The following is a 14,152-nucleotide window of genomic DNA, read 5'->3' as shown; positions in this document are numbered from 1 at the left end:
AACAATGATAAAAGATAGACAAAATTAATCATGAAATAGTAAGGATGATGAGGCATTAATAAAATAAAAGAGTGACTTTAATAAATTCCTAAACTTATTATTTAAATTTATTAATTAGATAGCCTAAATCAAGAAGAGATTTAAATAATAGAATAAATAGTATAAATATTAGTAATAAATTATATATATATATATATATATATATATATCTAATTTAAATATTTTATATTATAATAGTTGGTTTAAATATAATATTTTAAAATATAATTTTATTTTAAAAATAAATATTAAAATCAATAAAAATTTTAAATTATTAGTAGATTTTTTAAATATAATCTTTTTATATCTATTTTAAAGATATCAATAAATACACAAGATAGACTTAGGATATATTAAAAGGCTTATCTTTACCCTATTAATACTATCATGTGACCACTAATCATGTAGAATAAATAAATCCAATTTATTTAGTTATTGGTTATACTTAATTAACTTATTAGCTTGAATTATTTTTTAAATTTAATTTTTTTCTTTAAAAAAATTCTTTTATTTTAAGAATATTGTAAGGCCACCTAATCTTTTAATTTTTTAATAGTATTAAAAAGTTAATAATTATTTAATTTAAAAATATAAGCTAATATTCTAAAAACCATTATATTAGATCTATAAAAAAATAATTAATATATTTTTAATATCTATATTTTTTTCTTTATATATATATATATGATTTAAAATGTAATCATTAAATTATTTATATTTACATTTTAATAAAAATATTTTTTTAACAAATATTAACTTCCTTGGATTTTTTTTATAATATCTTTTATTCATAAAATTTTATTATGTCTTTTAAAGTTTAAGAATTTTTTTAAAATTAGCTCTTAATAAGTTTTAAGACATTAAAAATTCCAAAAAATATAAAATATCTTTATAATATCTACAATGTATGAAAAAAAGATCTAAGATTGATATTTTTTGCTCAATGAGAGATTTGAAACATATTGTATTAATTTATATAGTTTTTATCTGCAATGAATAGGTTTCTGAAAACTTAGGAATTATTGTCATGACTTAACTTGTTCCTCTCTACCCTAATCTTTTCTTTAAGCATCTTTCAAAAAGACAATTATTATATGCAATGGATTAAAAAATAAATTATTTTAATAAATTTATTTTTAACATTGCTAATATTAAATCTTTGGTATTGTATTTTAATTCATATTGAAATTGATTGATAAGGACTTTATTATTCCAATCTACATTACAAGTAAGGTTTTGGAATTCAATAGCATATATAGTAGTTGAATGTGATTATTTTTGTAAAGATAAGAGTTTTATCTTTGCTATTTTTTTTCAATTATTTTACCTAAATGTGGCCAAAAATACTTTCAAGAATAAATTTAGATCATACATGAGTTATAAATTTTTCTCCATTAAAGATGCAAATCAAAAGAAAGTACTCTTAGATCTATGTGCATCTATGAATACAACTTAAGTAAATCCATTAAGATTATTAGAGATTCTTGAAACACGTGTGACTTGAGAAAAAGTAATGACATTCATCAATCTTTTACATGATATTCATCTTCTTAGATAGTCTTAACACTATTGGTATCAAAGATTACACAAAACATATACTTAGACATAAAAACTATACATATATAAAAGCATACAACAATATACATCTAGACACATATATAAAACATTTTTAATCTGTTGTGTTATCAATTGAATCGCGACATCCTAGGAGATTGAATAAAATATTTTCAAACACATTCCTTGTTTTGCATAAATCCTAGGAGATTGAATTATTCAATAAGCCACAGAAGCACGTGCCCTTCAACCTGCCCGTCCCCCCGCTGGTTCCCCTCCGTTCCCAGATTTTCGATCAACGGGTAGGATTTAATCTGAGGACCACCGCGGTCCGAAGATCTACGATGGCGGAGCCAGTCACACTGTTCTTTGAGGTAATGCTGTGGTGGTAGGAAATTTCACTAGATGCTGCTGGTTTCTCCCGGGCCGACACCGAATGGCCGGCAGAGCTTTGTATGTGTAACTTAAGCATTGGATAGTGCGATGGAATTAGTTGCATCGGGAAGTTGTTTTCCTTGCAAGGGCCATCATTGTCAAGGGTTCCAGTTTACTGCATAGGTAGGCTAACTGACCGGGTGTGATTCCATTGTGTCACATGTTTCACGTCTCTGTGGACTGTTGCCCACGCTTAAACTGCCGGGGATACAGATATGGAAGAAAGGCCTTATTGCAACGGGTGCCGGCTATCGGAAATAAGCGTGCGGCTCGCTCACCTGGATGCTCACTCTCTTTATTTTGGTTTTGTGATGCTCAGTTTAGTGGCGAGTTAGCTCCCGATGTTTTGATTAGCTCATGAGGTGCGGATTTTAGGGATTTGTCTGTGGATGCGTTCGCTACTGATTGAGTTGGAGGGAGGGAAACTTTTCAGGTCGACGGATTGGTGTGTTCTGCTATCAGTTCGGTGAAATGAGTTATCCTTATGCATCGTGTATTATTGTATTCTTTCCATGTGTTTAGATTAGACGGAATGTGTCCGTGTTAGAAGGATTAGGAAGCATTCTGTGATTCTTGGCACTGATGTTGGTTCCGTTGGGTTTTTCCGTCAGTTGTCTGTGTTCTGAGCTCGATCATGGTCTTGCAGGGAACGCCTTTGCAGCTGGTAGGTACTTGACGGGGTTGAAATGGCGAGTCCTTTAGTTGCCTTGCCACTTGTAATGGCAGGTGGATTCGCACTTGCCGAAATGTTCTTCAAATGGAAGAAAGGAAATTTGCACACCAAACATGTACCAGACTTTGTTTTCGATAAGTTTGGCAAACTGAAGGACATTGAGGGGTTTGGCGATTATTTTGGTAAGATTTGTATGTGTGGAGGCTAGGGGGATAGGAAATTCTCTTTACATTGACGACCAAATAGTCTTGTTTATTCGGATTAGCTTTGTACCGGTTTTTTATATTCACGTGGGTTACCATGACGTATCCTCCTTCAGGGGCTTCCATGAAAGTGCGTGCACGTTTGTATCGATTGTGCTAGTCAGCTTTGCGGTGGCTTATCACGTTACAATTGCACAGGTGCATCTTTTTGTTTGACAAAGTTACTTCGCTTATCGTTCGGACTTGTTCAGTGCGTCAGTTGGGGCTTGATACGGCTAATCCGATCGCCAAGACAGTTTCCAAAGCAGCAGATGCCTATTTACGCGATGATAGGCGCGAGAAAAGTGAGGCTAAAGAGGTGGTTTGCATTCTCGTGTCCGGTCCAACCCTGGAGGAGGATAAAAAACAGATCTGCGAAGAAATTTTGTTTGAACTGGAGATTTGCGTTGTTGCATATTTCAGTTTTCATTGGAAGCATGCAAATTCTGTTATCGAGAAGGTATTCGGGTGGCTCTCTTGTTGACCAAATGCGGACGTTGTAAGTGCGGTTTTTCATGAGTTCGTCTAGAGAAATACGCTCTGGCTACCTACCACTGGGCATGTGCATAGATTTTTCTTGCGCGTCGATATGTGCAGAGATTTGTAAGATCAGCAGCATGAGGGCAAAAATACTGCTGTGTATATACAGTTTATTAGTTAATAAGTCCTTTGCCTTTTATATAGTTTAGCTACGATGCCTCTAGGGCTTGCTAATGATGTCGATTAACAATACAATGATGAAGTGTTCCCAAGCATTTATATTTGAAGCTGACCTAATTCTTTGCATGGTTATTCAGGTAGTTAGTCAAGGCGCCACAGAGAAAAAATTGCACAAAGCGGTGTTGTGTGCACTCAAGTAAGAGGGTAGTTAGACGGCAAGATCGCCTTCACCATCGGAGTTGATGAAGCTTGTTATGGAAATATATGAGCAGAGAAACAGAGTGCCGCTGTTTTTGCGATGGAAATAAGTTCACCTTGATTTTGTGCAGGAAACAGCGCTACGAGGCGGTGTTAAAGTCGCTGAGTACTAAGCGTCGAATTCACACTATGATTGAGGAATTGAAGACAATAGGAAGATCGAATAGCTCTATCCCAGATAAGGGCGTAGTGACTGTTCCTGCTGAGTCTTCCAAGCGTAGCCCTGTCATACTCTTCATTGGCGGGGGCATGGGTGCGGGAAAATCTACTATTGTAAAAGAGGTTTTGTCAAGGTATCCATTCTTGTTAATTACTATCATCATTATAATGTACTGCGTGTATTGGAACATTACTAGAAGCTTTTGAGCACAAATTCTAAGTTCATTCGTTCTGTGAAAATGTCGCCTCTTCATGTTTGTAGCTCATTTTGGGCTGGCGTTATCAAGGATGCTGTGGTGGTGGAAGCCGACGCGTTCAAAGAAACTGATATCATCTATCGAACTTTGAGTTCTCTGTCAAAGGGAGATGTGTCAGGGAACGCTGAACTAGTATGAGCTTGATTTCCTGCACCGATTTTTTATTACCTGGAAGAAGTTGCATTTAAACTCGTGTTTTACTTTATGGAATCGTATGTAGTCCATGTGTTTCTATATAGTAGTTGGTAATGCAACGGATTGAAATTTTTCCTTGCTTGTTCCTCCTCACAATGCTGCTTCTGTATTAGGCTGCGGAGGGTTAATAAGAACAGGTGGATTGATCCTTGGAATTTTTTTGATGCATCCTCTGGTGTGTTTTATATCAAGATCATGTAAGTGTCACATGCAGTTTTTAAGGTGATACTCTTGTTACTGAATATGAGAACTTAACAAGTGTGTTTTGTCTTGCAGGTGCACCAATTCTCGACAGAAACAGCAAATTCGTTGCTTGTGTCTGCTTTGAATGAAGGTCGCGACGTAATTTTTGATGGCACAATGTCATGGGAGCCTTTTGTGATAGAAACCATTGAAATGGTCCGAGATATCCACAACAGGTAGTTTCTTAATCGGGTAGCTTTAACCATGCATGATTTGAATGATCGATTGTTCAGTCTCTTTTCATTCTGTCTTATTATCTTAGATCGGAATCTGCCAAAGTGAAGCCTCCTGATAACTGTAATGCTTCCTTAATATGCACTGCTCCGCAGGCGGTATCGAATGGGCCCTGGGTACAAAAAGAACGATGATGGCACTGAAGTAGAGAATTACTGGGAACCTCTAGCTGAGGACAGCGAATGTGCTATTGTGAACAAAAGTAACGACGGTGGAAAGAGACCTTACCGAATCGAGTTTGTTGGTGTTGCTTGTGATGCACATCTGGCTGTGGTTCGTGGTATGAGGTAATTCCGAGCGAAAAGCCTACCCTTCATTCCGTCAAAGCAGTGTTTGCGTACTTCCACCTACAGAATTCAGAAATGAGGTGCTATGTTTGACTTCTATGTATTTCGTTCTATCAATATTCTTAATCATGAGGTAGAAAGTTCGCAGAGGCGACCTCATCTTTCTCATGTGCACACCTTGGTCATTACACAGTGGTGAGTAAGGTGGCTGTCGTCAAATTTTTAAGTGACATCCTAATTAATTGACCCCCGCGAGTGGACTCTCTATGTCTTGCGCACACCCTTAATCTCTAATGTCTGTTGATTTTTGAAAACATTGTCTTGCGCTGAAATTCTCAGGAGGGCAATAGCAACTAAGAGGGGAGTTCCAGTGAAAGGGCAACTTCGATCTCACAAGTTGTTTGCAAAATCCTTAGAGAAGTACATATCTCTGGTTGATGCGGCAAAAATATTTACTACCAGCGCGTGGAATGGCCCAGCCGAGGTGACGACGAACCGTCAAAATCAAATGCTTGTTTTTCCTCACAAATTTACACGAGTTTTTAGTTTACGTATGCTTGAGGTTTGTACAAGGTTGCCACTAACCAGCTCTTGTGTGCACGAGTGCAGTTGATTGCCTTGAAGGATGGCCCTGGTAAGAAGTTACTTATTGATGTCGACAACTACCCTGGAGTACGTTGTCTAGGAGATCTAGACCCTAACTCTGGATCCGTGACTGAACTGTACAAAAACAATGTAGACATGAAACTTGTGAATCAGTTCTGGCAGAACGTGATATTAGATTCCAATAGAAAACTTCGGCAGAAGCGCTTGTGTAAAGCAATTCTAGCGAACGCTTCCACCTCAGCACTCCTGGAGAAGTCCATGTCGCAGCTCTCTCAAGATGAAATCAATTCCTTCAGTAAGTGAGGTATGTATAAAAGTTTAAAGTACTAGATTTCGTCTCAGTGTTTCGTGGCATGTATTATGTTCGTTTGCCTCACACCATACTTACTACCATTCGTAGCGCATGTAGAGCACGGTGTAACCCAGAAGTAGTATTAATGAACAGCTATCATTCTGGCAACTATTACAGATGGTCAACACTATATGTAGTGAAATTCTGCAGTACTTCAATCAAACAAGACGAAACTGCGTATCCATAACATGTTAGCGACAACAAATATGGCAGATCTGTATGACATGGAACTTGCAACAAAATTTGTACCAAAACACCATTCAACATTCCTGAATTTTTGCCCCTCGAGGCTCCCTTTGTTTCGCAACGAACTACGGCACAACGTCATTAGTCTGTATCTAAACCAAAGTGTAAAAGGGCCCAAAAGCCACAATTACCATTCTACTTCCACCGAACACAAGAAATGCGTGTGCAGACACGTTCGACATAAAAATGTGGACTATCTTCAGTGGCAATAACCCTCGTTTGAAGTAATCCTAAGTCGACAAGATTTACGCCCAAGGTTATCATACGTAAATGTTGAACGAAGCAACAAAGGGAAACAGTAGGACAGCTGAGTTCATGTGTAGGGCAGTTACATGTCCCAGCATCTCCTGAAGAACTTGCAAAGAACTGCAACACGCCGAAGAAAAAACAATCCAACTTCCCGCTGACTCATCACAGTGAATAATCAATGCACACAAAATTTTCAGATGGTCCTCTACTCTTCCATCGCCATTAAGGACTGGCCCGAAACGATGAGGAGCTACATCTGTAAAGGACGATGAAGAGAATAGACTTTGAATGCCTAACACAGATTGCAATTTCGAATGCAGTGCATGAGCACTCGAGAGAGAGTGCAACCCGTGACACACTAATAATCTGCCTAACAGAAAGTGATGTTCACATGGTTCACGATCGCAGGATTGGTTAACCAGGAAAGTACTGGAGATCTCGGCTGCGAATTTTACGCGATGGAAGGACGCAGGGCACAATCCTCTCCTCACAAATTTAAACAAAAAGGAGAACTCCAGAGCGAGATAGGTTCAATGTGTATTTATTTCTAAATCTTTTGGTACAGAGAAAACTCCACAAGCAAAAATTGGCGTCAAATACCTATATGTGCAATTAAGAAAACCCTCACGCAAAAATCGGGACCGAAATGATACCCAAAGGCATGCTTTGATAACTCAACGTGCACAGCTAATCTCACCACCCAAACCCTAAACCCATGACCACAAAATTTGGCTACAATGACAACAAACCCATTCCGAAACTCAAAATGAGACGTCCGGCTTCTCAGGCTCATCTGGATTATTCTCCTCTTCCTCTTCCTTCTTCTCTTCCTCCTCTTCATCCTCTTCCGGCGGGTCGGCAGGCAGCGGTGGGGGCAGCGGGGTCTTCATGGGGCTAAATTGCGGGAAGATATCCGCCCTCCTTCCAGGTCGCGGCCTGTCCCATTCGATGGGGAAATCAAGCGGGCTTCTCCTCGTCATCTTCTCCTCGTCGGGAGCCATACCCCGAACAGCTCCCACACTCCATGACTTCCCACCCTTAGACGTACCCACCCTACTCACTGGACCAAACTTGACCGAACTAGAGGCTTGCAATCCATATTCAGAAGACGAGCAGGAGCAGCAAGAGTACAGTGTTTCAAAGCGAAGCGGTAAGGCGGACGCTGTGCGCAACACCGCCATGGCTACAACTGGAGACAAACCTCGCAGGAACGAAATCTCTGAGGGGACTTGGAAATCGGTTTAGTGGTTTGATATGAGATGGGTGCTTTTGCATTTGGTGCAAGATGAGCCACCCGTTCCTTCCCTTTCAGAGGAGGGAGGTCATTTGTGATTCTCCAAGGGCACGCTGGCCCGTCCATCGGTATGCCGCATCGGACGGGTGGGATTCAATCACTTCTTCTCTATTTTCCTTATCGTAAAAAAAACTGCTTTTACGCAGCCATGGATTTCGGCGAAATCGCTCGCAAGACTAGGTTTTTTCGTTCATCCCGCTTTCGACGCCGTCGTTACTACCAACAGTTTCAGTAATTCTGTGAGGACAGTCTTCGAAGCTCTCTAACCAGATCCTTTGTCACTGCAAAAGATGCCCCATGCTAGTGTGTCGCGGTGATGACGTCCATGGGCTCCGTCTTTCTTAAGTACGATGATCATTTCTGTGATGCGGTGACATAGTCAAGCATTCCTGGAAATGAAGATACTATTCTCACTAATCATCATCTCAATTCTTTAATGTAAGGTAGCAAGCTCTTTTTGAACTTTGAGCCGCAATTTTTCTTCCTACACGAGGTTTTGAGTTAGTGCAATATCTCCATAAAATGTAGTAGTGATGTTCGGTCTCATTGGGACGGCAAAGGAGACGAATATGCACGACCAGCATTGGCTTAGTGTCAAGATGTATAAGAAATATGGTGCATGGCGATTGGACCAACTTCAGCCGGAGAAGTTGAGCAGGAAAAACATGTCGAGAACCGGACGATGCTCATTGGGTAACAACTACCAGAATTTGTTTCATTTCAGGTTAGGAACTCTCTAGATTACTCCTCCGCCGTGAAGTCTCCAAGCATCTCATACCATCTTCCCTGCCGTCGGTGATACAAAACCTCATCCGAGACGGTGTCGGCAGGACAGCCGAGACCACTCCGAGCGTGGCATCTTCAGCATTGATTTTAGAAATGAGGAGAAGGTGGTGCTGAGCTTCGCAGTTTCATGGCAGAGGGTTCAATGAAAAGAGTTTCACTATTGTTTTAGATTGCTAAGGTAGCAAACCAATTGTAGACCACCTCCATTTCCATTAGGCAGACATTGATTAAAAAAAATTCATTTCCATTCATCGGAAATGGGTTAGTTAATATGATGTTAATATGATGTTAAGCTGTGATCAATAAATAATATTCATTACACTTAGAATGAGTTTGTGTGATTTGTAAAATTTGAATTCTCATTTTTCTAACCCATCACCAATTGGACTTAGGTAGGCCTATATGTCCAAAATAGATCAAAAAGAATCTTTAGCTAAATCATTTATATAATTCTATTTTTGGGCCAAATTGTGTAAAAACATTTGGAATCCTCCTGATTTTTAATTCCCTATATGAAGGAATATTTTTCTTAATTTTACACCCATTGGATATATGCTAAAATGTTTAAGCTATCAAAAATGGGTTGTCTACTTTATATACTTTATATGCTTGCAGTGAATGCCAATTCAATATCATTAGAGAAATTATTTGTTAGTTTGCTGATGGCTCATTTACACATTGTTGTAGGGAGATTATATCTATGTGGAGTTGAAAATTAAACTCATGTGGTGTTTGTTGATAGACACAACTTTTGAATCTCATTGTTGTTGAATAAAAATTGAGAAGGCATTTTCTTCAAAGTTTTGAATAATAATTTATAAAAAGGTAATTATACAAAAGAAAATAACTAAACGATTAGTTTTTCCATATCACAGAGGATCCATCATGTAAATGTTCTTATTTTGCATTATAGGTATTAGTGTTTGTTAGCATTTGAATGGTATGGATTTGCAAAATTTTAACTTATGTCAAAGTAATGATTAAGAAGTTTTTAATTGCAAATATTAAATGTTGAATTAAAGAGGTCTTTATATCTAGAACCCCATTTCTTTAAATCATGATTTAATAGTCATATCAAAGTCTCTTCTTTAGTAAAGAAAAACCCTTCTTTAGAAGCCTTAATCTTTGGATATAATATAAAGAGAGAAGAGCCGACAAACTAGACTAAATCATATTTTATACTATAAGTCTAAAAACAATAATGCATATTTTGACACTTATAAGAGGAATGAAAAGTTTTATTAAAGATCTCTTTTAGAAATATTTTACATGATTTCTCTAATTTTTTTAAATAACCATTTCTTGATATGTGCCTAATAGAAACTCCACGAAACAACATTTTTTATGCCACATACGACTAAATTATATTCTACATAATCTTTTATTTTTTAAAAAAATTGGACATATATTTCTAAGCAAAATAGCAAAATAAGCAAGGCTTTTCAATTTCAATTGATTGAAGAATTTGAAATTTATAACCTTTCACCTTGTTTTTTTAAAATAAAACTTTCTAAGCATTATAAAGTAATACTTTATTGAGCCATGTAAAATAAAATATATACCAATGAATGCACGTATATATATATATATATATATGTAAAAATAAAATTTAACATATAATACTTGTAATATATATATATATATATATATATATACACACTATTAAATACTAATTTAGATAATTTAAAAATCATATATATTTTTATAAAGTTATATATATATATATATATATATATTAATATTAATTCTTTTTCATTTATATTTAGGAAAAAAGCATATTTCAATTTATATTTTGAATATTAAATGTATGCCATAATTTAAGATAATTTTTTAAAGTCAGTTTTATTACCTTTTATAAAGAAACTCTTGAATTTAAGGAAATATATTTTTCTATTTCGTAATTATTTAAAAATACTATCTATGGTTTTGTAAGATTAAAAAGAAGATCAAGTTTTAAAAATTGTCTTCTAAAGCTTATCTTAAGTGGGTTATCTAAAGTAGAATAATAAATAAGTCAATAAAAAAAATAAAGCAAAAAAAAAAAACAAACAAACAAACAAACAAACAAACAAACAAAATAAAAAAAAAATATATTTACTCAAGTAAACAACAAGCAATTACAGAGCATATGATGGAGTAGATGAATACAAATGAAGGATATCAGATTTACATTTTTTTTGTGCATGTTTAAATTTTTTGATTATAGTATAAGATTTAATAAGAGACATATAGAATTCAAGAAGAGTATCTATTGAATTTAAAAATTAGATATAACATAAAATTAGATTAATTTGTTTTTAAATATCAAACATGTTAAATCATTGATAATCCAATTTGTAAGAAGATTAATTACTCTTTATATTATAATAGAGTAACCATACATAATCACCAACTTTAAATAGTATTTGTTCTTTTCTAAAGACACACGCATTAGTTTTTTATCACTCTTGAACCTTCTTTAGTAGTATCTATGTTGTTGTGTAAAACTTTACTATTTTATCTACCAAATCCTTTATTGCTAGATTTTTAACTTTTAAAACTTAAAATTATTAAATAATAGATGGTAATTACAATTAAATAAAACTGATGAATTTTAAGAATAAAAATGTATTATATTATTATATTAAATAATTATTAATAGCAAGAAACTTGTCTAATGGTCTTAATGACGAATGATAGTGCATTACAAATATTATTCCAATATATGTTTTACTTGTCCTATTTGGCTATTATTTTGATAATAAAAATTAAAGTTAATATGTTTTAAAAATATCTGTCAGAACCATATACTAATTAGAGTTTATGATTAAATTTAATATAACTTAGAATTCTATAATAATGATACAAATTATCAAAGTATAATTTAGTTGATTCTTTACTTGTAATAGTTTTTTTGCAAAGTAAAAAAATATGAAATTTTGATTTGAGAATCTATCTTCACAAAAATAAAATTATAAAAATTTGAGAGTTGAAGTTTTATAATAAAATCTATAAAACAAATGACCAAGGTTGTTTTAAAATAGATAGAGACTAAAAAAGTCCATTTAATTAATAATATAGAATCTTTGCTTAAGAACGACAGTCACAAGATTGAACATTTGCTTTGACAACTTTTTATATTTGAGGCTAATAAAATCTCTTAAAATAAGCTCTAAAGTTTTTTTATATCCAAAAATAATTATTGGTAGGAAGTTGTACTATGCTTGAAATATACATAATTAAATTTGAGCGTCTAAAACACATAACTATTATTTATAATAGAAAATAATATTTTTTAAAGTTAAATTTAATGTGATTATTATAATAGATATTTTTATTATTCAAAATGATAGAATTTTTTAACATAATTGAAAAAATTCCATAAAAAAATAATATCAATAAGAAAAACTGGCTTAATAGATCAAATATTTAATTCTTCAGATATTTGAAATAAAAATAAATAAAATAATCTATTCTTATATATATATATATATATATATATGATTTTTCTCTTTTAATACAAGACAATAACATCTAGCTAAGGCATTTTTAGGCTTTGTTGTATTTCATAATGAAATGTAATATTTAGTATAATCTTTAATAAAGACATGCTCCACCAAGCTTATTGACAATACAAAAGACATGCAAACATGAAACATATAAGAATATTGTGATTATCATATATTATAATTTGGTTAGAAGTGTCTTTCATATAATGGTGCTTCTTTTTTAATAAATCTATTATAATAAAAAGTTATTTTTGTGAATCTCATAATTAATCTAACTTATTGATAAATTTGTAACTAAAATATAATAAGTTAAAGTCTATTATTTATAGGCATTTGTAATAAAATTACACTTAATAAAAAAATTGATGAATTTTTAGCATAAAACTGGATAAATATTTTTAAAAGATTTAAGATATGAGCATTTTTTTTTTTTTTTTTTTTTTTTTTTTTTTAAATCTTAGAAGATATATTTTTTTAAGAATCTTAACCCTACTACAATTTGTCTTTACAAGTTAATTGTATAAGTGGAACAATAATCTTAAAAAGTAAATTTTATTATAAATTCATAATACTTTATAAAATTTAAAAAGTTTTTATATCACATATTTTCTTTAAATTATTAAATCCATTGTTTTTTCTATATCTTTAAAATTTTAATTTCAAATTATCATCCGATATGATATATTCTAAAAATTCCATTTAAATTGCATAAAAAACACAATTTGAATTTATTTTGTTGTATTATTTTTTATTTATAATTAATTTTAATATGAGATAACTATATTATTCATGTTTTATATAATACAAAACAAACTATTCAAATATTATTAATATTTCATTAATTATTGAATTCTAAGAAATTAATAAATCATTTGTAAATCCAAAATGTATGAAATTATATTTAGAATAACCATACTTAATTCAAAATGGAATCTTCTATTCATATATATACATATGAAAAAAATTTCTATAGAAGTACAAATATTTTTATTTTATATTTTTGTGAATTCTTTGTATCAATTATTATTTTTCAAGAGTAGGTCTAACTTTTGACATGTAAAGAAAAAGTGTTCCATTTGCTATAAGTACTACAATGTGATACTCTTAACATGAATAAATTATTCATAAAGTCACATCTATTTTTAGTTTGTTTTTTTAAATCAAACTTTCTTCGAAAGAATATGATGATAATCTATTACATCGTCTATCCTTTGATTGTTCTATAAAACTGTAACTAGAGCACAAAATCCCTGTTGACACAACTCCAACTCATATCAAAGAAGATTAGTTGATTTACAAGAATACATCATCAAAATGATATTAAAGTTCTGAAGCCCTTGCTCTAAAATGCTGGCCAAAGATTATGTTTTGTTTGTTATTTGAGGTTTGTCACGCTCATCTTAATGAGTAGCAGATGAAATGATTGATTAAGAAAATTTTGTAAGCTTAAAGCTAAAAGGCATTCAATAAAAACCATTACCTGTCACGTCTTCAAGACTTAAAGTGCATTTAAAATAAAGTTTTAAAAAAATAATACAAAGTGTAAGGTTGGCCATTTTCAAAGTCAAGTGTGCATACCCATTACAATGAAGGCGAAGGGTGTGCAATTATTATTATCATCTACACATTTTTTCACATGATACAAGCATATTAGTTCCCACTTGTAGACATATGATAATTCTATCCATTATATTGATTTTTTTTAAAAAAAATAAAAAAACATCTATTCACAATCAAAACAATGACATTTTTGTAATGCACACTGAGCCATCAATCAACACACTAGATCCATCAATCTATATTTATTCATTATTACAGATATGGCTCCATTGTCTCTGAACATTACATACAATCCCACAAAGCTCAAAACTTGATGTTCACAGCGAAAAGGAACA

General features: G+C 33.0%; 2 protein-coding genes across 7 annotated transcripts; one reads left to right on the top strand and one right to left on the bottom strand.

The window, feature by feature from the left end:
- The first annotated feature begins 2,007 nt into the window (after positions 1–2,007).
- On the top strand, positions 2,008–6,381 carry LOC112276807 (calmodulin calcium-dependent NAD kinase). 6 transcript variants are annotated; one of them, XM_024508568.3, is made up of 10 exons: positions 2,008–2,151; positions 2,675–2,883; positions 3,156–3,403; positions 3,741–3,799; positions 3,933–4,154; positions 4,283–4,409; positions 4,749–4,891; positions 5,045–5,236; positions 5,576–5,720; positions 5,846–6,381. In XM_024508568.3, the coding sequence occupies exons 2-10, from the start codon at positions 2,715–2,717 to the stop codon at positions 6,143–6,145; spliced, it is 1,605 nt and encodes a 534-aa protein (XP_024364336.1). In that variant the 5' UTR covers positions 2,008–2,151; positions 2,675–2,714; the 3' UTR covers positions 6,146–6,381. The 6 variants fall into 6 exon arrangements, with proteins under 6 accessions (XP_024364336.1, XP_024364317.1, XP_024364326.1 ...); XM_024508549.3 differs by having other exon boundaries at positions 2,057–2,291; XM_024508558.3 differs by lacking the exon at positions 2,008–2,151 and adding an exon at positions 2,262–2,390.
- An 833-nt stretch (positions 6,382–7,214) lies between these two features.
- LOC112276833 (uncharacterized) lies at positions 7,215–7,988 on the bottom strand. Its single transcript, XM_024508580.3, has one exon. The coding sequence runs from the start codon at positions 7,868–7,870 to the stop codon at positions 7,451–7,453; it is 420 nt and encodes a 139-aa protein (XP_024364348.1). The 5' UTR covers positions 7,871–7,988; the 3' UTR covers positions 7,215–7,450.
- Between the last annotated feature and the right edge of the window lie 6,164 nt (positions 7,989–14,152).

Source organism: Physcomitrium patens, chromosome 2 (assembly GCF_059467195.1).
Source record: "Physcomitrium patens ecotype Gransden chromosome 2, ASM5946719v1, whole genome shotgun sequence".
Taxonomy (NCBI): Eukaryota; Viridiplantae; Streptophyta; class Bryopsida; order Funariales; family Funariaceae; genus Physcomitrium; species Physcomitrium patens.
The sequence above is the reverse complement of the archived record's forward strand: the minus strand, read 5'-3'. Positions and strand labels throughout refer to the sequence as shown.